This window comes from Brienomyrus brachyistius, chromosome 18 (assembly GCF_023856365.1).
Source record: "Brienomyrus brachyistius isolate T26 chromosome 18, BBRACH_0.4, whole genome shotgun sequence".
In the NCBI taxonomy this organism is placed as follows: domain Eukaryota; kingdom Metazoa; phylum Chordata; class Actinopteri; order Osteoglossiformes; family Mormyridae; genus Brienomyrus; species Brienomyrus brachyistius.
The window spans coordinates 7,944,327-7,964,340 of record NC_064550.1 but is presented as its reverse complement, the minus strand read 5'-3'; the positions used below and the strand labels follow the sequence as shown (position 1 = coordinate 7,964,340).

General features: G+C 41.6%; 3 protein-coding genes across 6 annotated transcripts in view; 1 reads left to right on the top strand and 2 right to left on the bottom strand.

Moving 5' to 3' along the window:
* Positions 1-184: 184 nt before the first annotated feature.
* LOC125712902 (F-box only protein 40-like) lies at positions 185-7,769 on the bottom strand. 2 transcript variants are annotated; one of them, XM_048983461.1, is made up of 4 exons: positions 7,702-7,769; positions 4,791-4,836; positions 2,676-4,496; positions 185-809 (listed from the first exon to the last, which is right to left on the bottom strand). In XM_048983461.1, exons 2-4 carry the CDS (start codon positions 4,791-4,793, stop codon positions 585-587), a joined length of 2,049 nt encoding a protein of 682 aa, XP_048839418.1. In that variant the 5' UTR covers positions 4,794-4,836; positions 7,702-7,769; the 3' UTR covers positions 185-584. The 2 variants fall into 2 exon arrangements, with proteins under 2 accessions (XP_048839418.1, XP_048839419.1); XM_048983462.1 differs by having other exon boundaries at positions 667-2,425.
* Positions 7,188-13,759, bottom strand: LOC125712903 (F-box only protein 40-like). Of its 2 annotated transcripts, XM_048983464.1 has the most exons (5): positions 13,654-13,759; positions 13,383-13,423; positions 10,779-11,624; positions 9,774-9,881; positions 7,188-9,345 (listed from the first exon to the last, which is right to left on the bottom strand). In XM_048983464.1, exons 2-5 carry the CDS (start codon positions 13,383-13,385, stop codon positions 9,184-9,186), a joined length of 1,119 nt encoding a protein of 372 aa, XP_048839421.1. In that variant the 5' UTR covers positions 13,386-13,423; positions 13,654-13,759; the 3' UTR covers positions 7,188-9,183. The 2 variants fall into 2 exon arrangements, with proteins under 2 accessions (XP_048839421.1, XP_048839420.1); XM_048983463.1 differs by having other exon boundaries at positions 9,774-11,624.
* A 5,051-nt stretch (positions 13,760-18,810) lies between these two features.
* Positions 18,811-20,014, top strand: part of arhgap42a (Rho GTPase activating protein 42a) — a 45,189-nt gene continuing 43,985 nt past the window's right edge. Inside the window, exon 1 of one of the 2 annotated variants that reach the window (XM_048983456.1) lies at positions 18,811-19,165. In XM_048983456.1, the coding sequence (XP_048839413.1) occupies positions 19,012-19,165 (154 nt within the window). In that variant the 5' untranslated portion in view covers positions 18,811-19,011. The remainder of the gene's footprint in view (positions 19,166-20,014) is intronic. The other variant, XM_048983457.1, reaches the window with a different exon arrangement.

The window sequence follows — 20,014 nt, the reverse complement described above, 5'->3', positions numbered from 1 at the left end:
CACCTGTGTTACGTGTGTAGTGAGGTTTTGTGTGTCTGGGGGCATGAGCAGGATGCAGTGGCTCAGCTCCCGTGTGTCGTTATACGTTGTTTGGGTCATCATCCTGGGGAATTCCCCACGGTGCCAGTAAAATACAGCCCAGCCTTCAAAGCCACAGACCTCTATCACTAAAGAGACAAGCCAAGTTTCTCCACATATTTGTCTTTATTTCATGTGTGGTTGAAGCATTAAAGACTTATGCAAACTTTAAAAACAGCACGTTTGTCTTATATACACACAAATATTCAAAGACAGCTACTTACAATACTACTCTGATTAGGCAATTAAATACTGTCTGTCCATCCATCCATTCTCTATTCTCGTTTGTCCTATGTTGTGTTACAAGGGCCCGGAGCCTATCGCAGAGTCTATGGGCACAAGGCACTAAATTTAGTACAAAGATTACAAATCTTTATGTTGCAATGGAATATTATGCGACAAGCAGCTAAAACAACAGTTGTATAAACAGTTTTAACATTGTTGTCTCAAAGCCCAAAATGGTAAGATGTTTTAATCTTTCTCACTTTCCAGACCTTTCCCCTAATTCAGCATTTATGTTTCCTGGCCTTTGCATTAGAACCAAACAGTGAAACTAATGTTTGATGCTTCCCTTCCTCATTTTTGTCGTAGCCCATGCTAACTAGCGCTACCGGATCACTTTTCCTCTCTGCCTGGTAGAAGGGGCAGAGCTTCAGATGCTCAGACATGGAGGGGGTGCATCCGAAGCTCCAGTTATCCACCCTTGAGAAGAGGCTGCTGAACTGCCAAACCTGGGAGGTTATAGAAGGACAGACAAGATAAAGAGGTACAGTTAGAAAGTGCTAACCCAAGAGAAAGCTTCGCAGCAGAAGGACCAGGCAGCGCTATTCAAACTTCCGTGACACACACACACACACACACACACACACACACACACACAACGGTATTCCCGATAAGCCTTATTGTTATTAGGTTATATTTCATGTTTTCCTGTTCCGTTGTTGCATTTCCCTGACATTATCTAATACCACTACTAGCAGCTAGAAAATACTCCATGGGTCTTCCGAGTATGTACAGTAAGCATTAACAGAGCAACTTTCCCACTGTAAACTTGCATTATGTTACTAGTTGTAACATTTTTATGTATTCAACGTGTGATGCCTGTCTATTTTACTTATATTTTTATATTTTAATCTTTTAATGTCATACAATGCGTACAGGCATATAATGTGTTCCCATTATTTTTAATATCTCTGAAGGTTTCAGTTTCGAACTTGATCTGTCCCTGGCTCAACCCAAGGATAATCACTGAGCCACTTCTGAGCACTAACACAAGTCAATTATTTTGATAGGAATCGATCAATTTTTGGGGAGGAATCCATTGCGTGGCGTGGATTCAATTATATTTCGGACTGGATTTGGTCCGCTAGTTGGTGCCCGCTGACCTAAGCAACAACTAAATTTTTCCGCTTATCTTTACCATATCTTCACTCCTCTGGGCTTTCAAACAACTCGCCGTAAGACCTGTTCCAGGCAGGAGCTATTTGATACAGTTTTGGAAAGATATTTAAACATTGATCCTGGTAGTTGACAGAGCTAAAGGCAAGAGGATGTGTTCACATAGTGTGGTAATCGGGGTACCTGTATATGCTTTCCTAATATTTTCTAGCTGACAGCTATGCATTAAAATCTTTTTCTGGGACGTCACAGCATTTTTATGTATTAGTTTTTTGTAACACGAACACAATGCCACATACAATCACTGGCCACTTTAATAGGAACACTATTCAGGTAACGGGAAGGACATTGCTTTGCTTTTAGGACAGCCTGAAAACATGGATGCAACAAAGTGCTGGAAACATTCATTAGAGATTCTGGTCCTTGTTGACATGGTCACATCACATAATTGCTGCAGAATTGTTGGCTGCACATCTCCCATTCCACCACATTCCGGCGGTGCCCATTTTGAATGTGAATGGCTTTGGAGGCCATTGAAGGACCCAGAAGTCACTGCCACGTCCATGGAACCAGTTTGAGATGACTTGTGCTTTGTGACATGATGCATTATCCTGCTGGAAGACGGGCAAATTCAGGCCATAAAGGGTAACACTTGGTCAGCAACAATATTCAGAGCATTTAAACAATGCTCAGATGGTATTACATTATTTTAGCTGAAAGGAGTGGGACCTAAAGTGGTCTTTGCTGTTGTAGCCCACAGAACAGCTGCTCCCCGGATATTTCATTGTTGCTGTTCTTTATTCCACCGTTCTCTGTAAACTCTAGACACTGTAGTACTTCAAATGATCTGATTCTTAGTTGATCTCATATGATATCCAGGGTTAGGTGTTTGAATCCTGCACCCGTCTACATGTGGAGTTTGTGGGTTCTGCCTGGATCCTGGTTCCATCTCATGGTCCAAAGACATGCAATTAAGCAAGCAGGGATCTCAAAAACACGTGCTTATCTTAATTAGTATATCACAGAATTAAAAGTGTTACGAAAATGTTACTGTTACTCCGTGGTTTTTATTTATAAAGCAGTAGCTATTTGGATGTATTTTCCTTCAATATAAATATATATTTAAAGCATTAAGGTGAAACATAAAACTGTGTTTTCCATCAAAGTGCAACTGTTTCAGCATTGTAGCAGATATGTACCTTCTTCTTACACTTCCAGCAGGAGCCCCCGTGAGAGTACGTCTTTTTCTCCCACTTCAAGGAAACCATCCCCCTCTCTGGGAGCAAGGTGGCACAAACGTCTCTCATGTGATGAGAGACCAAAGCCAGCTGGGATAAGGTAAAGCTGTCCAGAAAGGTCGCGATGTGCACGAGGACCTCAAAAGGAAGCCGGCTGAAGGCGTCTAGATTCCGTGCACGTTTCCGTTCCGTTCTGATGGCTGTCGCTCCCTCAAGATGTGCCGCGCAGACGTCTGGTTTTAGCGTGAAGGTGCTCAGTTCCTCGTTGTATGACACGGTAGCCCTTTGCGTAGAGGGCTGAAATCTCTTCTGACTGTAGGTGCAGCCAAGGTAAGCTAGGGGGCATCGCTCCTCAAACCAGCCGTTTAGGCAGGACTGAATGTCTGCGTGCACGTTTTTGAAATGCGAAGCGTATTCATCCCGCCTAAAATAGTGACCGCAGAGAAACGTAAAGGCAGAGCTGGCTTTGTTGTGCCTGTTGGTCACGCTTTCAGAATGAATCTGGAGATGTAGCTTTAATGTCCTCTCTGCAGTGACATCAGCTAGTGAGGCATTTTTCTTGAATGGGGCAGAGAGGAAGTCGTACGTTTGCGTACCAGAGTCGCAAAGAAGGGCGTCGGTCGAGTCAGCGTTAGAGATGAAGTGGCCTCTGAGTTCCTTTTCTAAACAGCAGAGTAAAGTTGCTTGGATTTCATCCCATTTTGGAAGATCTTCCAGCGAGACTCCCAGATCAGATGTATCTACGCACTTATTGTCTTTCTTCGTAAGTGCAGGATTACGAATGCGACCGTGTTTCGCTCTAAAGCTGGTGGGAATTTTGAAAGTCTGGACTGTTTTAATTTTCATTGGCTCCAGGGAACAATAAAAAAAACTCTTTACTTTAGGGTTACAAGGAAGGGCCTGGTTATATAGTCTTGGCACGTTCACATCTTGTCTTGGGGTCAGATCATTATGAGCATCGTCACTCTTACTGCTGACAACAGCAGCCGTGCGATTTTCAGCCTTCTTGCTTTCCTCAGCTGCAGTCCTACTCTGGCTACCCGACTGTAATAGATTCCCCTCTTCAGAATGCTTTTCAGAAGTTTTCAGGGCTCTTGCCGTCTGCTTGCAGCCGCTCATTTCCATACTGAACATTTTCTCCCACATGTTAAATCTCTCCGCATCCACGATACTCGTATCTTTAGCTAAAGCCTCGCGTTCTTCCTGGGTAAGTCCTCCCATTTCTTCGTCGATTATTCCATCATCCAGTGGCTTAAAATCAGGCTCCGCCTTCGTGAAATCTGTACCCCCTACCGCCCCTTTCAGCATGGGTACGTCCTCCTCAGTCACCTCCACCAGCTCCGCAAAAAGGCTCTTCATTTTCAGTGAACCGAACAGATGTTTCTGGTCCCTGAGTGCCAGAGCGAGATCCAGCTGTTTGTCCGAGTAAGGCTCGTTAAGAATGTTGTCATAAAAAACAAGGTCTGCCTCTTCAGCAGGCCAACGGTTCCAGTCCATGGAGCAGTTCACTACGCTCGATGGACACTCCTTCAAGTGTTCGCCAAGCTTGTATCGGCACATGGTGAAGGGGCAGCCATACTCCGCATTAAGACAAGGCACCACTTCATTGGGACATAATAGCCGGTGCTCCTCCTCTTTGCACATGTGGAAAACAGCGCCACAGTACAGGCGGCAGCTGATCATCAAGCAGGACACAGAAATCTCAACGCGAGCCTTGCAGTAGCGATTGTAGCATTTCTCACAGTGCTGGTGTTGTTTTACAGAAACCGTCCTATTCCTTCCCTATAAATAAGGGCAAATACACATACTTATACTTTCAAACAAAAATTGCGACTTGAACAAAACCAGCCAGTTTTCTGCATTTGGGCTTCTTTTGACTAAATAGGGAACAAAAACACGCACTTTCTGTCTCATGTATTGTTTGTAAATAGCTAAAATTCAGTATATTAAAATGTTATACATTTTTAAATGTAATCAGTAATTCATATTTCAAGTATCCAAACCAAACAAATACATATATCAGAAATTATAGTCAGAACTCGAATATGAAAGATAAAAATGAAAAGGTGAACTTACCATGTTTCCTGAATTCTTTGTTTACTTATAAAACATGTAGGATATCCTGGAAAACAAGTTAAATTGTATCACTAACTAATAATCACATCACCTGAAATTTCCAAAACTACAGATTCCAAATCAGCATTTAATTGTTTTCATTTTTCATCACCAGAATCCAATTCAGAGAGATTATTGACTCCATAAGCATGTGCATATTGTCACATAATGACTATTATTTGACTTTTTGGTATATACACCCTGTGACGCTGGCTCTCCGGGGTTAAAGCGGGCGAGCAGGCGAGCGGGCAGGAAACAAGCGAGGTAGCCAGAACTCAGGGAAAACGGGGATTTATTTAAGGGAACCGGGGAAGGAGACATCAGACACTGACTAACATCAATGACAGACCACGGGTTAGTGTACAACAGAGACTTAAATACAGGGAACTAATCGGAAAAGATCAAAACACGACTGGGCACAATCAGGGAATCACACGTGGGTAATTAGGGGGCGTGGCACACACGAGGAGCGGACGGAGCGGGCATCACACACCCTATGTAATACTATCTAATCATGTAATACTATCTAATCAAATGTTGTCAGATTTTTTCACTTATGCCCCAAGTTATGTCAAGAAGTGCTGTAATCCTGCCTAATATTTATTACAGAAAATTCATAGCTAAGTTACTGAAATCAGTATCACATGTTTTATAAGGGACCCTTGACTTAACAACAGGGTACTTTGAATTATTTGTATTTAGAAATGTAGCCAAGAAAACTAGTTCTGTGTCAGGCTCAGCTGGTGAAGAGAACCACATAAACATGCAGTAATTTGCTTCACTTATCTGGTTTGCTGAAATTGTTTTTTGCAGGTATTTTCATGATATTAATGGATTCTTTATTTGTCTTTATGTCTATCTGTCCAAAGGTCTGCATACCATCTCAGTAATTTAGTTGAAAAGGTGGGCTCTGGTGATTGTGAATTCTCTGGTGATCCTCTGGTGATTGTGAATTCTCTGGTGATTCTCTGGTGATTGTGAATTCTCTGGTGATTGTGAATTCTCTGGTGATTCTCTGGTGATTGTGAATTCTCTGGTGATTGTGTATTCTCTGGTGATTGTGTGTTCTCTGATGATTGTGTGTTCTCTGGTGATTGTGTATTCTCTGGTGATTGATTGTGTATTCTCTGGTGATTGTGTGTTCTCTGGTGATTGTGTATTCTCTGGTGATTGTGTGTTCTCTGGTGATTGTGAATTCTCTGGTGATTGTGTATTCTCTGGTGATTGTGTGTTCTCTGGTGATTGTGTATTCTCTGGTGATTGTGTATTCTCTGGTGATTGTGTGTTCTCTGGTGATTGTGTATTCTCTGGTGATTGTGTGTTCTCTGGTGATTGTGTATTCTCTGGTGATTGTGTGTTCTCTGGTGATTGTGTGTTCTCTGGTGATTGTGTATTCTCTGGTGATAGTGTATTCTCTGGTGATTGTGTATTCTCTGGTGATAGTGTGTTCTCTGGTGATTGTGTATTCTCTGGTGATTGTGTGTTCTCTGGTGATTGTGTATTCTCTGGTGATTGTGTATTCTCTGGTGATTGTGTGTTCTCTGGTGATTGTGTATTCTCTGGTGATTGTGTGTTCTCTGGTGATTGTGTGTTCTCTGGTGATTGTGTATTCTCTGGTGATTGTGTGTTCTCTGGTGATTGTGTATTCTCTGGTGATTGTGTGTTCTCTGGTGATTGTGTATTCTCTGGTGATTGTGTATTCTCTGGTGATAGTGTGTTCTCTGATGTGTAAGGTGATAGTGAAGACACAGTACTGTAACTGCAGTGTCGCTGCTTACAGGCTGGGCAGGTGGTAGAAGCTCTATCAAGGGCTCACTGTGCCGTCACTTTGCACTAAAACGTCAGGAAAGCGCATTTACTCGCCAGGATCCTATACGCTGACTGCAGCTCTGTGTGACACAGTCAGGGCAGGAATCCTGCTTGTCACAATGTCACAGACAAACAGTACAGGCATCTGCCAGAATATGGCAGCACTTCTGTTGCTCTCTTTTTCTGCGACTTACTCGACTGTACTGTCAAATAGGCCTCACTTTCTGACCTGCCCTGTGCTCTGCTCTTTGTTACATCCTTGTAACCTCATTTATATCTATAAGCTGCTCATGGGCGGCTAACTCTTTGTGCTCATGAAGTGCAGAAGGCTCATTTAAGGCCATTTAAGGCCATTTCTAAGCTGTGGCAGGCAGGACACCAATTACTGTCACAGCTGCAAATGGAAGACAGTCACCTTCTGTCGCATCTAATGCGGCGGTCGCCAACCGGCCCATCGCAATTGTGATAGATCAACATTTCCGGCTCGTACTCAAGTCGCAACTCTATCACCCAGTGTATCCTCTTTATGTGTGAAAAATTGCAGAAAAGTTCTCACCCACATATATGTTTATTTCATGTGGATACTGATAAAAGATTAATAGGAATTTACCTGCAAGCTGACATAGAATAGAAGTATAATTTATCTCTATAATTCATCATATAGTGATATAGTAGGTTAAAGTGATATTTTCCCGTAGATGGCAGAATTACAAAGAAAAACAATTTGCAGAGAAACAAAAGAGATCATGCAGGTTTTCTTGCATTTAATTAAAGCCATGCTAAGCCACGTCAAATGTCAGTGCTAGATTGTTACAAATGAATCGTACAAGAGGAAGCAAATCCTCACATGCAAAAACAATAATATAAGCAGACCACTTCAGCTTTGACCGAACTCCTGCACCACGTAAGCTGTCCAGACGTAACACACAACACACAACCAAATTCTAATTTTTGAAGAATACTTAACAGCATTTTTAAAATAACAAGTGACACGACAGCAGGCGTGATAGCGAAATGGAACTCGGGTGAAGTCGTTTGATCTTTGACAAAAAGATATCCTTACCGCCGAGTTAATGAGACATGTCAGCTCTTCTATTGCTATTAGTTTGACCGCCCAGAGTTTGCGCAACCTTCAAAATAGGGTGAAACGGTGATATAAATAGAGCTTGCAGGCAAACAGGATAGTGTGACACATCCCGCCTAAGGCACGGTTCAGGTTGCAGCTCTAATATTTTCTGTATAATTCCATGTGCACAATTTCTATGCCACATTTTATGAAGGCAGAAAAATAGTCATCAGGCACTTAGATTGTAGAAGTATGGATGGACATATATGGCCAATAAAAATAATATTTAAAGCCATTTGAGTTAAGATTGGACCTCAAGGCATTCTAATCAGTATTGTTGCCACTATATAGTCAAATTTCAGTTTTTTCTAGATTATTCTCAGGATTTTCAGAATTCATTTTTTATTTCACTAAAACACTGGCCCTGTTCACCAGGATGTAGCCCAGTCACATGCCCTGCGCTGCCTGCAATTGGCTTCAGGGCCCCATGTGACTTGAAGATGTCACATGCATGAATGGATGGATGGATGGATGGATGGATGGATGGATGGATGGATGTTTGACTTGGGCTCCTGCACTTCACGTGCCCTGTGTCATGTGGTTCCCCTTCCGCTGTCTATTGGACATGTACTTTATGACTGTGTGTGTGCACTGCAATGCACTCATCCCTGCCTTGTGACACCTTGAGCCGCCCTGCACTAGATAAGCAGCTAGAAGATGAATGGATGCATGAATGATTTTCTTAGGAGGCTATGGTGTAATATATAATGGCTAATGAAGTACAGACGCTCCTCTACTTACGGACTTTCAATTTACGAACTTTCAGACATACGAACGAAGAGGACTGTAAGTCCAAATTGTGTTCATTGGGCTCCTGTTTCCTGTTTGTGATCTTTTTTTTCTTTCGTTTAGTACGACTCCTGGCCGCTACTCCCGCCGCGCAGCAGTGGAGCGTACGTACTCCCAGCAGCCTAGTTCTTTGTACTTGTGCATACCCTTAAAATGATGTTGAATGACAACTTACGAACATTTAAAGTTACAAACAGCCATTCAGAACATATCTCGTTCATAATTAGAGGAGCATCTGTAATCAATGTTATTTTCTTTACCTGTCAGTGCTTTTAATGTTACGGCTGATCAATGTATTCACTATCCCAAAATAGCTTTGTAACTCTTTATGTGTAATAAGATATCAATCGCTGATTTCCCATGTCAGATTTTTTTAGATGCTCAAAAAGATTCGCAATAGTACAGATATACTTATTTATTCCAATTTTTATGCTGGCTGTAAATATATGAAATTTTAAATCTGTGTGTCTTAGATCTGTGTGTAATATTTATTTAAGTTGGCCTGGGCTGAACCGAAAATATTAAAGTAAAGCCTCATTCTTTAAAAAGGGTCAAGTGTGGTAACAGTGTTATATACAGTATATCTCAGCAACATCAATAAGGCTCGACCACACAATCAGATTGAGAAGCTCATCTCTTCATTTTCTTGTCACACATCTGGATCAGGGCCACAGGTTCAGTCTTCCTCTCAGTCTGGTAGAAAGAGCAGCGCTTTAGATGCTCCGACATGGACAGAGTCTCAGCGAAACTCCATTTATCCACCGTGGAGAAGAGGTTGCTGAACTGCCACACCTGAGCAGTGGTGATACCAAAGACAGAACAGTGTTAATAATTCACTTACGTTAAGAGAAATTCCAGTCAATGCTTTTGAATAATCGGTTTAACTCCTTTGCAGTTTATGATAATATGCATTACATTACAGTAATGAAAGAATACAACCATTCTTGTTTCATGGAGAAATTTCCCATTTATACAGCAAAAATATTATCTTACTCATTTGTGCACCATTTCGGGCAAATAAAGAAATGAAAATCTAAAGTAATGTAGCATTTTCTTTGTCACTAAACAATCTCCTTCTACTTTTTTCTTATATATTTGCGGAATCCTATAGCTTGAGCTTCTCACCACTACGGTTAATGTTTCAAAGATAAAGAACAAAACATGTCATTTAAATGGTGTAATACTGAATATCGTGAAAAGCACAAAATCCGTGCGCTTGCCTTTTGGGACTTCCAGCGAGATCCTCCATGGGCGTAAGTCTTCTTTTTCCACTTCAGGGAGACCATGCCTCGATCCTTTAGCAGGGTTGCACACATTTCTCGCATCGTCTGAGAAACAAGAGCCAGCTGAGACAAGCTGAAGCTATCGAGGAAGCGAGCAATGTGCAACAGGATTTCAAAAGGCAGTCGGCTAAGCACATCCGTATTGCGTTCGCGTTTCCTGTCAGGTAGACCTGCTTTCACGCCCTGAGAGAGCGAAGGGGGGACCTCTGGTCTCAAGGATAAGGTACTGAGCTCCACATTGTATGACACGGTAGCCCTTTGTGTAGAGGGCTGAAACCTCTTCTGACTGTAGGTGCAGCCAAGGTAAGCTAAGGGGCATCGCTCCTCAAACCAGCCGTTTAAACAGGACTGAATGTCTACGTGCACGTTTTTGAAATGCGAAGAGAATTCGTCCCGCCGGAAAGTGTGATTGCAGAGGAAGGTGAAGGCGGAGTTGGTTCTGTTGTGTCTGCCGGTCACACCGTCAGTTTGAATCTGAACATGGAGGTTCAAAGTCTTATCAGGAATGATATCTGCTAGATAGGCATTCCGCTTAAACGGAGCAGACTGGAAGTGATAGGTTTGCGTAGCAAAGTCCACAAAAAGACCATCCGTCACCACAGTTTCACATATTTTATGACCTCTAAGTTCTTTCTCTGTGGAGCACAATAACGTCATTTGGAGTTCATCCATTATCGGAATGTCTTCTTCAGAAAATCCCAAATCTGCTGTGTCCACACTTTTGTCCTCAGTCTTTGCTCTCACAGCAGGATCTTTCAGATGGATACGTTTCTCCTTGTAACTGGTGGGAACTTTGAAGGATCTAAGGGTTTGAACAGGTATGGGTTCAAGGCTGCCATAAACAAAATCTCTCTCTCTAGGGGTGCAAGCAGACATCTGGCCAAATCGGATTAACATACGTCCATGATGCACAATATACATATTATATTCTCTTGGATTTACCTCTTTTCCTAGCCTCTCCAGGACCCCTTCATCCCAAGGGGCAAATCCAATATGCGTAGCATCTGTAGTTTCTGTTTCTGGTTCATTTTTGTCCCGGCACGTTTCTTCAGCCTGTTGATGGCTACTGCTTCCCTGTGTTTTTTGTTGATTGGCAGGTGTTTGGCCATCGACCTTGGCTTTGGCCGCTTGCATGCAGCCACCCTTCTCCTTACTGAACATTTTCTCTGCCAGCTCGTGATTCCTGATATCCAGCCCGTCTTTATTCTTAGCCATGAGCTCTTGCATGTCTGACATTGCGCTGCTGCAGTCAGAAATCCACGTGGTGCTTTCATCATCTGTAGGATCAACACCGCCCATCGCACCTTCTGCGGAGTCCTCAGCTTCTTCAACGTCCTCCATCAACTCAGGGAAAAATGCTTTCACTTTGAGTTTATTACACACCAGCTTTTGGTCTCTTAGGGCCATGCAGAGGTCTAGGTGCTCATCGGAGAATGGTTCTTTAACGGCATTCTTGTAAAACATACCATCTGTATCCGCAATAGGCCAGCGGTTCCAGTCCATGGAGCAGCTAATAACACTGGCAGGACACACCTTCAGGTGCTGGGCTAACTGTGATCGGAGCATGGTGGCGGGGCAGCCGTAGGCCGCGTTGAGGCAGGACACCGTCTCTTTGGGACACAGCAGGCGGTGCTCCTCCTCCTTACACATGTGAAAAGTGGCACCACACAGCAGGCGGCAGCTGATGACCATACAGGACACGGGGATCTCAATGGGTGCTTTACAGTTTAATCTGAAGCATCTCTCACAGTGCTGGTGCTCCCTCACTACAGGCCTCCGGTTCCTTCTCTTAGACAAAAAGAACCAAAAAAAATCGATCACTTTCGAACACTAAAATCCTTAGTTTTCTGCATAAATGCATCTAGCACGTGACATTTCTACTTGGAATTATGACATTGATATTGCAATTTGATGATTAGATAGATAGATAGATAGATAGATAGATAGATAGATAGATAGATAGATAGATAGATAGATAGATAGATAGATAGATAGATAGATAGATAGATAGAAAAGGGTAGAATATGAAAGCAGTATTGCTTTGCTTTTAGAATAAATAATGCTCTGTTTTTTAAAATTAAAATATAATTATAAAATAATGAAAATGCAATTTACTAAAATGTTTACGTTATTTTTATCTCATCAAATGTATTCTGTAATGTAATGTGACTTTGAACTTTCAGTTAATATCACAAGGTTAATTAAGAGCTCATCAGGATCACCCATGCCTTTGTCCACAAATGTCACTATTCTACATGCTTGTCTAGTACAGGGTCGCAGAGTGTCAGGATCAGGGCCTGCCCTGTCGTGTCTGCCATTTCTCTGTTTGACCAGCAGGTGTCACTGGCCATCCCATTCCTTGTGTTTGAGTCCTCAGTGTTTAGTGATTGTGACCCTCACCTGTGCCTTGTTATTCATTGTCCTAGTTTTCACTATATTGTCAGTAACCTGTTTCTTATTTAGTCCTGGTTATCAGTCATTATATGTACCTGCCTTTACGTCATTGGTCGTTGGTCATTGTATGTGTTACCTGCCAGTCCTGTGATTGTAGTAGAGATTCTGGTTCCAGTGGCCAGTACTATGAAACGGGGTTACTGGCTTATCGGGGTAACTTTAAGATTTTAGGTAGTCTGGGCAAAATGTAAGTGAACGACTATGAAGTCCATTTAAACTGTGGTACCTTAAATCCAACAAGTTACCCCAATAAACCAGTAACCCCACTTCCTAGTACAGGGCACTGGTCCAGCTGAATTTTCTGATCTGTAGTTCCAGCCTTTATTTATCCACGTTTAACCACCCTGCCTTTGTTCTGACCCCTTGTGGTGCTTATGGTTTTGTGTGGATCTGAATTCAGTTTTAATCAAGTTCCCATTTGTTGTAAACAGCGGTGTGGATCATCCTTCCACCATTTCCTGCCATGACACAGAGAGCTCGGGACCTACTCCAGGCAGCCCGGGGAACACCTCGGTAATTAAAGGGCTGACCTATATTTTTTGGCTAATTATGCATCACGCAGTTCGGCACAGTAAAGACATTGGCCTATATTAACTAACTCTATGCGCAGTATAGGTGAATAAAACAAGATAAGAATCACAAGCAGTGTTCCACATTTGGTTGTCATGCAGGCTGTATTGCCTGATGTCTTATGGGGTTCGAACCTCTGCTCTGTGGAGAGTTGTTATGTTTCCCAAATGCTGTGCTGGTTTATATGTATGTATTATATATACTGTACACCTTGTCTCTTGTTCTGCCTGCGAGTAGCTGTGAATTATCAAAACCTGGATGCCAGATGGAGGGTGTCTTACGCTTTGATGCCACATGGATCAAAAATGAGCGACAATGTACTGGAGTTTCACATCCTTTCTGATGTTATTATGCTTTTTTTTTTATTCTGCATTTGTTGTTTACAGTTAAATTAATAGCTTGTCACTGACCTAACAAACTGGTGAATTCTCATTAATTATATAATGTATTTATACCATGACTGTACCATCTGCACATACACTCATTGATACATACGTACGTACAAACACAAATTGAACTTACCATATTTAATTTGATTTTAACAAAGGAATTTCCCTTAGCTCCTGAAAAAGACGCATGACAATTAATCTATGGTACAATCATTATCTCCCTCCATTATTTGTGTACTTTTCTTCAAACATTTATGGCCAGTTTGCAAATATTCATTACACTGTTTCAAACAAATTATGATGTGCAATTATACTTATAATACATGAATTTACGCTAACCTGTTTTAAAAATTTATTTACATCTTCTGAAATGAAAAGCAGCAACAACAACAAAAATCACAAACCTTTTTCTCATAGGTACAATACTAAGGCAAAGTAAGTGAAGGCTCTCCGGTGGCGATCCAACACTGTCACTTCTGAACAGAGTATCTCTTTAAGATGACTTGAGTGCGTTGAAGTTTTAAAAATAGAAAGTGCCTGATGTCAAGATAATGTGACCCGCAGAAAGGTCAAGGAACAAACACCGCAATTACCAATGACAACCACCCACAATGCACAGAATAGAAACGCTCCACTGAATGAATTACTAAAAAGAAAGATCAGCAAATCAGTCAGGATACAATAATTCAAAAATCATTTATATATTTATATAGTTGTATAATTCAAAACCTAGACCTGCGATCAAATGGGATTTCTTTTGAACTTCCTTTTTGACAATCAATCGAATAACTGCGCACATCGCACAACATTCATAAATGGTATCCAGTGATTATTTCACGCTGTTCTTCTTCTGTCCCCTAGATGACAGTATTATCCATGAAATTTTGGTTTTAATATTTTTGGTGTGGCTTTCTGGACCTTTCTTTTGACAGCATACCTCTCGTTTTCAATAAAAAATAATGGTAAAATAAACCTCAAGTGAATTAAGTAAATAAACTGAACTGGTCTTATCTTGCCTTACATGTCTGGGCATGTCTTGCCTTGATTTTGTTTTAATTTATTTTGTTAAAATAAAGGTTCCTGACAACGTCAAAAAGCCTTGATGCAGTACACAAACCTCTGTGGTGTTTTTATGCATGATAAGCTTACAAACGGATCGGTGCCGACCCCAACACGACAGCAAGGTTATCATGATGGTCACTATATTTCATTTTATGAATTAATGCGTGTATGATAAAAAACAGACCTTCACTGATGCCTGTGTGGTGCTTCTGTTTCATAACAGTATAAATTAATTCACAAGGGCAATTATGACATTATTATTCTAAACCTTGTTATATGATTTTTAAACAATCATATGGTTATATAAATAATAATCCCAAAAAAAGCAGAGCTGAAGTGCTGAATGAATTGTTACAAGCCCGGAAAGAGTTGTTTATTTGAGACGTTTTAACAGCCATACTCTCAGGTTGAGCCAACCTGTTACACTATATATGCTATATGCTAAAGTTCCATAAATCCACTACGGTAGAATCTTGGAACTCGAACACCTCTTAACTCGACCAACACGGACGTCAAACTGGTCTGTTTAATTTTTTTCGACTTGCACGTTGACTGAAATCTTGGAACTCCTCTGTTCCTGCTAAAACCTGTAAGGGTCGAGACACTTTCAGCTCTACCAATTCGGACCTCGAATGGGTTGGTCGAGAAAAACCTACAATAACCACAACTTGAGCGAAAACTCGGAACGTGACAAAACAAAACAGACCAGAAACACTTGTACAGACTGTCTTCCAAACAACACCTCCTCCATCCCTCCTCCTCTCCACCTGCCATTTCCAGTGTGCCACCAGCTGTTCATAAATTGTCATAATTTTCATGTTTATTGCTTTTGCATCTGCATGTCGGTTTTATATTAATTCTCAATGCTTCTTATAATTGGTTAGGTACGTAGATAGCTTTAAAGAGCTGAACATTTCGGCGTCTGGAATGGATTCAATTCATTTACATTATTTCTTATAGGGAAATTTGACTTGGACCTCAACCAAATCGCAACTCAGCCAGCCTTCTGGAACAAATTAAGTTTGCGTTCCAAGGTACCACTGCATTTCTTTTCTAAGGTATGTCCTAAGTCCACAGGGGGTACAGATGGACATAGAGAAGGTTAGAGCTTCCATTAGAGGGAATGTGACAGTAAACAAGATGCAACATTACTTGGGTTTTGCTAATTTTTTATCAATGCTTCTTCTGCAGCTTCAGCCGGGTAGCTGCCCCCCCCCCCCCCCCCCCAATACAATGATGACTAGGTGACAACCAATGTCGCTAACCTGATCTGAGACGGCACGTTCTGCATTCTCCCGACTTAAGGATTTATGCGCTACAGCATCTCTGCTCCTGTAGCCCAACACAGAGCTGCAGTTTACTGGGGAAGTAGATGTATCTGAGGTAGACAGCGGGACGGATTCAGTCTCAGTGGCAGAGGAATCCTGCTAAGCTCCACCCATGTGCCTATCTTTCAGACAAACTCTCCTCATGATGTAGTGAGTTGGGAGTTGCTCGCACTGGAGAAGTGGAGCTATTAGCTGCTCGCCAATGTGTAGTGCTTACTGATCTCAAGAACCTTGAAGATAGTGAATATATTAAAGGAATATTTTGAGCTTAAAGGACAGTGTCGTTGTTTCATCTAAATTAATTTCATTCCATGTATTTTTGGAGAGTATTTGTAGGTGTTTTAGTTTGTGGTCATTTTAATCATCACTGTGTGTATGTATATGAAACCTTTGTCTTATTTTCTTATTTGCCAGAAAGTCTTCCAATGCTCTGTCATGGTGATTCGAAGCTCCTGAGCGGGACCATAACCCTGACACCATTCTTTCTCCCCGCTGTATGTTAACAAATACACAATGACACATTGTGAAAGATACAGGATGTTTGTTCCAGCATTCTACAGCTCTATTGAGGTGGTCCACGTGTCAACAGGAGCCATGAACCCATATCCAGGAAATCTTGGTGATCGTCTATAGTGTATGACGTTCATGATTATGTTCTGTCCTGCCCAGTATGTGTCCAAACAAAGACTCCAAGGCAACAGCCATCAGGTGATTTGGAACCTCCACCAGTTCCCACTGACCCTGCTTTCATTACACCGGTGGACTTTATCGCAGATCTGCCTCCCTTACGGGGGCCCACAGACATATTAGTTATAGTAAGATATGCTGCCTCTTCCCTCCTCCAAGTGTCCCCTCAGCTATTCAGCTGGCAGGATGCCTTTTTAATAAAGTTTTCCATTTCTTTGGCATTCCAAAGGATTTAATGTCATACCGAGGTTTACAGTTTACCTCTTGACTTTGGCAAGCATTTTGCACACAGCTGGGGGGTGACTGTGAGCCTAACATTGGGACACCATCCCCAATCCAGTGGACAAATGGAGCAGTTTAAAAGAGACTGTCCGTTGTCTCCAACGGTACTGTTCATCTAGCTAGTCTGATTGTAGCCAGCACCTTACCCGGACAGAACAAACTGTCTGGTAAAGACCTTACATTTAACCCCTTTCCAATGCACATCAGGTTACCAACCCCCACTCTATGCTTGGGAGATCGAACCAACCAACAAAGAAGGGGTTTCGGTAGAACGGACAATTCTGGAGGACTGCCCATGTGCAACTTTAATACGACATAAAGACACAGAAGAAATTTGCTGACTGTCACCGCCATCCCATGTGTGGCTCTCCACCAGGGATATTAAACCTAGCTCCCAGTACATTAGTCCATTCAAGATTCTGTGGTGCATAATCCCAGTAATTTACCCTCTACAGCTACCTGCCAGTTCTCAGATTGCAGAGGTGGGGACTTGAGTCACTGACTTGCGACTCGACTCGGACCCAAGTCACTAATTTGAACTTGAGGAGAGGCTGTTCATTGAACCTAACAGCTTGATCCCTTCTAGACACTGTAATGTTAATTTTTATAATTTCTGTGTCTATTAATTCTCTGCTGTCTGCCTCTTCAGTTGGCTGAAGGCAAAGTCTCCTGAGAAACGGACATTAACACGGTGTGAGGACAACTATGAGTGGAGACTCTCTTTTCCTACAAAGTACTGAGGTGGTTTTTGCTGCAACAAGTTTTAATCACTAAAGGTAAAAAACTGACATAGGTCAATTTTGATGACTAGTGACCTGACAGTAAAAATAAGGGAAAGACTTGGACTCGACTTAGACTTGAGGGTAAATGACTTGAGATTCGACTCAGACTGCAATGTTTTGACTCACCAAGGAATGACTTGTTCCCATCACTTCCAGATTGACCCTACATTCCATGTGTCCTCTAAAGCTGTAGATGTCAGTGGTGAACCTGGCTATTCTGTCTGTGTCCTGTGGGCAGTTGTAAAATTTAATGGACTGGGTGGCCTATGACCTCGAGAAGAAATCTTGGCCTCCAGCAGGGGATATCCTGGACCCCTCACTCATAACCGATTTTTATTGGGACAACCCAGACTACCCTACACCTCAGAATCCTGGCTGTCCACTACAACGGAGCACCAAGGCATCAGGAGCTGCCTGTGGAGAATGGGTCACAATCAGGTGTCACACTCCAGGATCCAGGAGTCAAGCCGGATCTTCCACACAACCTTCTGCTCTGTCCTGATCACCTCCCTGCGTTAAGTAAAATCACCTGGTTGCTATTTCCTGTCTCACTAATTATTTACCAGTCGTTTTGAGCAGCTCATTGTATTGTGAGATGCATTCTACACTGACCATTTTCCTAGTTAATTTGTGTTACTCGTGTTTAGACTCTTTACCTGTTTACTTGACATTAAACTTTTGGATTTTAATTCTGTTCTTAGCTGTGTTCTTAGTTGGCTTACGGACTGCTCTGACCATTTTATGACTATAAGTTCTGGACATTGTTTTGACGTTTGGTGAAATAAAGCCATCAAGAACTGTTCTGCTGTTGGAACTCTGCCTCGTTCATCACAGATGCCAGTCTATCACAGCACACCACACACACACACACAAACAACAGCCCCCGATCAGTGTGTCCTTTTACCAGCAAGAGTAGCCAGTAGAAGTAGACATAGGCATGGACACAACATGCAAACTCCATACACAAAAATACAACTTTGAAGGTCTGAGCTGATAGCTCTATGCAGTTCTACGTTTTGAATAATTATAAATAGATTTCATTCATTTAACATTCTTAGTCTTAGAATCCTCAGGAAACAGTCCTCCACGACTTTATTATTATCATTAATGTTTGGAAGAAAAACCAAAGAACTAACTTGCCTATATGCCGGGGTGTGTCCACAAATGGACTGGCATCCTATGGCTAACGGCAATAGACGTTATTTTAAAAAATGATCTTATTTAAATCCTTTTATCAGAATTTTCAGAAAAGGTTTCGTGCCGGAAATTGTTAAACTTCTCTACCCAAAGATCCAAATACTCTAACGGTGAAACAGAGGATGCGCTAAACTTCTCTAATAGTCCGCTAGGAGTCACACGGCCACTGCTTAATCCGAGCGTTTTTACTCATTATGCCCTATAAAGCCGCAGAGGAGAATAACTGCCGGAAGTACTAAGAAAAGGGGGAGGTAAAGAAAAGTTCATACAGTTTATTGTAATTCTATTCAGCGGCAACATTTCCAGCGGTGAGAGCCAGGAAAAAAAACAGCTGAATTTCTATTCTTCATGTAACAAAGAGTAAATTAGTGGGGTCGTATTGAAGGATTCTGGTTGTATTTGAGTTTACTCTGCTATAAGGAAAATGGGATTGCCAACACTGGAATTCAGCGATTCTTTCCTGGACAGTCCAGATTTCAGGGAACGTCTTAAGTGTCATGAAATTGAGCTGGACCGGACCAACAAATTCATTAAAGAACTGATAAAAGACGGGAATACGCTTATCGCGGCGCTGAAAAGTAAGTACGTGCTGTTAAATAGGACTGGTAACTAAGTAATTAGATTGCTGAAGGGCTGTTGGATGTTGAAGAAACTTTTGTTTAAGCCTTTCTCTTCATTGGGAATTCTTAAAATCGAATATTTTGCCGTGAAACAATGTATTGACATGTATTGTGTTGTGATATGAAACGTTCGTTTACTTAATACATTTCTAAAATTAATGGAAAAAAACAGCAAGCAGACATATTATTACGCTTATGTGGAAGATATTTCACACATCTGTCTTTTCAGTCCCTATAACTTCTGAAAATCTGCGGTGATTGTAATTTTATTTAGTCATTGATGAATATAATCGCTGGTTTGTGCCGCATGGCTGCTTCTAATGATGGCTCGCTAAGTCCGTTTTTCGTATCACAGCGAAAATGATGGGGGTTTCATTTAAGTTACAGTGTGTGAATAATAGTCCTGAAGCACAATCGCTTAAAAGTACCGAACAAAACTGCATAACCGGATGATTATGCAGGTACTAGTACGTAACACATTCTATATAAGTTATATATTTTCTCAGTAACACCTTTATGTTCCCAGCGAAGATATGCAAGTCTTCAGCTGAATGCTCGAAAAACGCCATCTGCCTGTTTTTTAGGTAAATAGCTGATCTGGTAACCGGAGTATGGGTGAGCTCTGGTACAGTGAGACTAGTCAGTGTGGAAATAAAAGCACAACGACAGTTAAAGCCGATAAAATATTTCACTTGGGGATAAGTGGAAATAGGAGTATGGGAAATGCATATCTTTGAAGAAACATCTGGAATGGATTGAACATTTTTCGTCAATTTATATGAAAAAATCTATTAAAAACGAATGGTT

What these genes read in the sequence shown, in the direction of transcription:
- LOC125712902 (XM_048983461.1), bottom strand. An exon ending in GCTGGAAGTGTAAGAAGAAG is followed by an intron (nt 810 to 2,675) that starts GTACATATCTGC and finishes ATAACCTCCCAG; the next exon opens with GTTTGGCAGTTCAGCAGCCT.
- LOC125712903 (XM_048983463.1), bottom strand. An exon ending in CTCGCTGGAAGTCCCAAAAG is followed by an intron (nt 9,346 to 9,773) that starts GCAAGCGCACGG and finishes ACCACTGCTCAG; the next exon opens with GTGTGGCAGTTCAGCAACCT.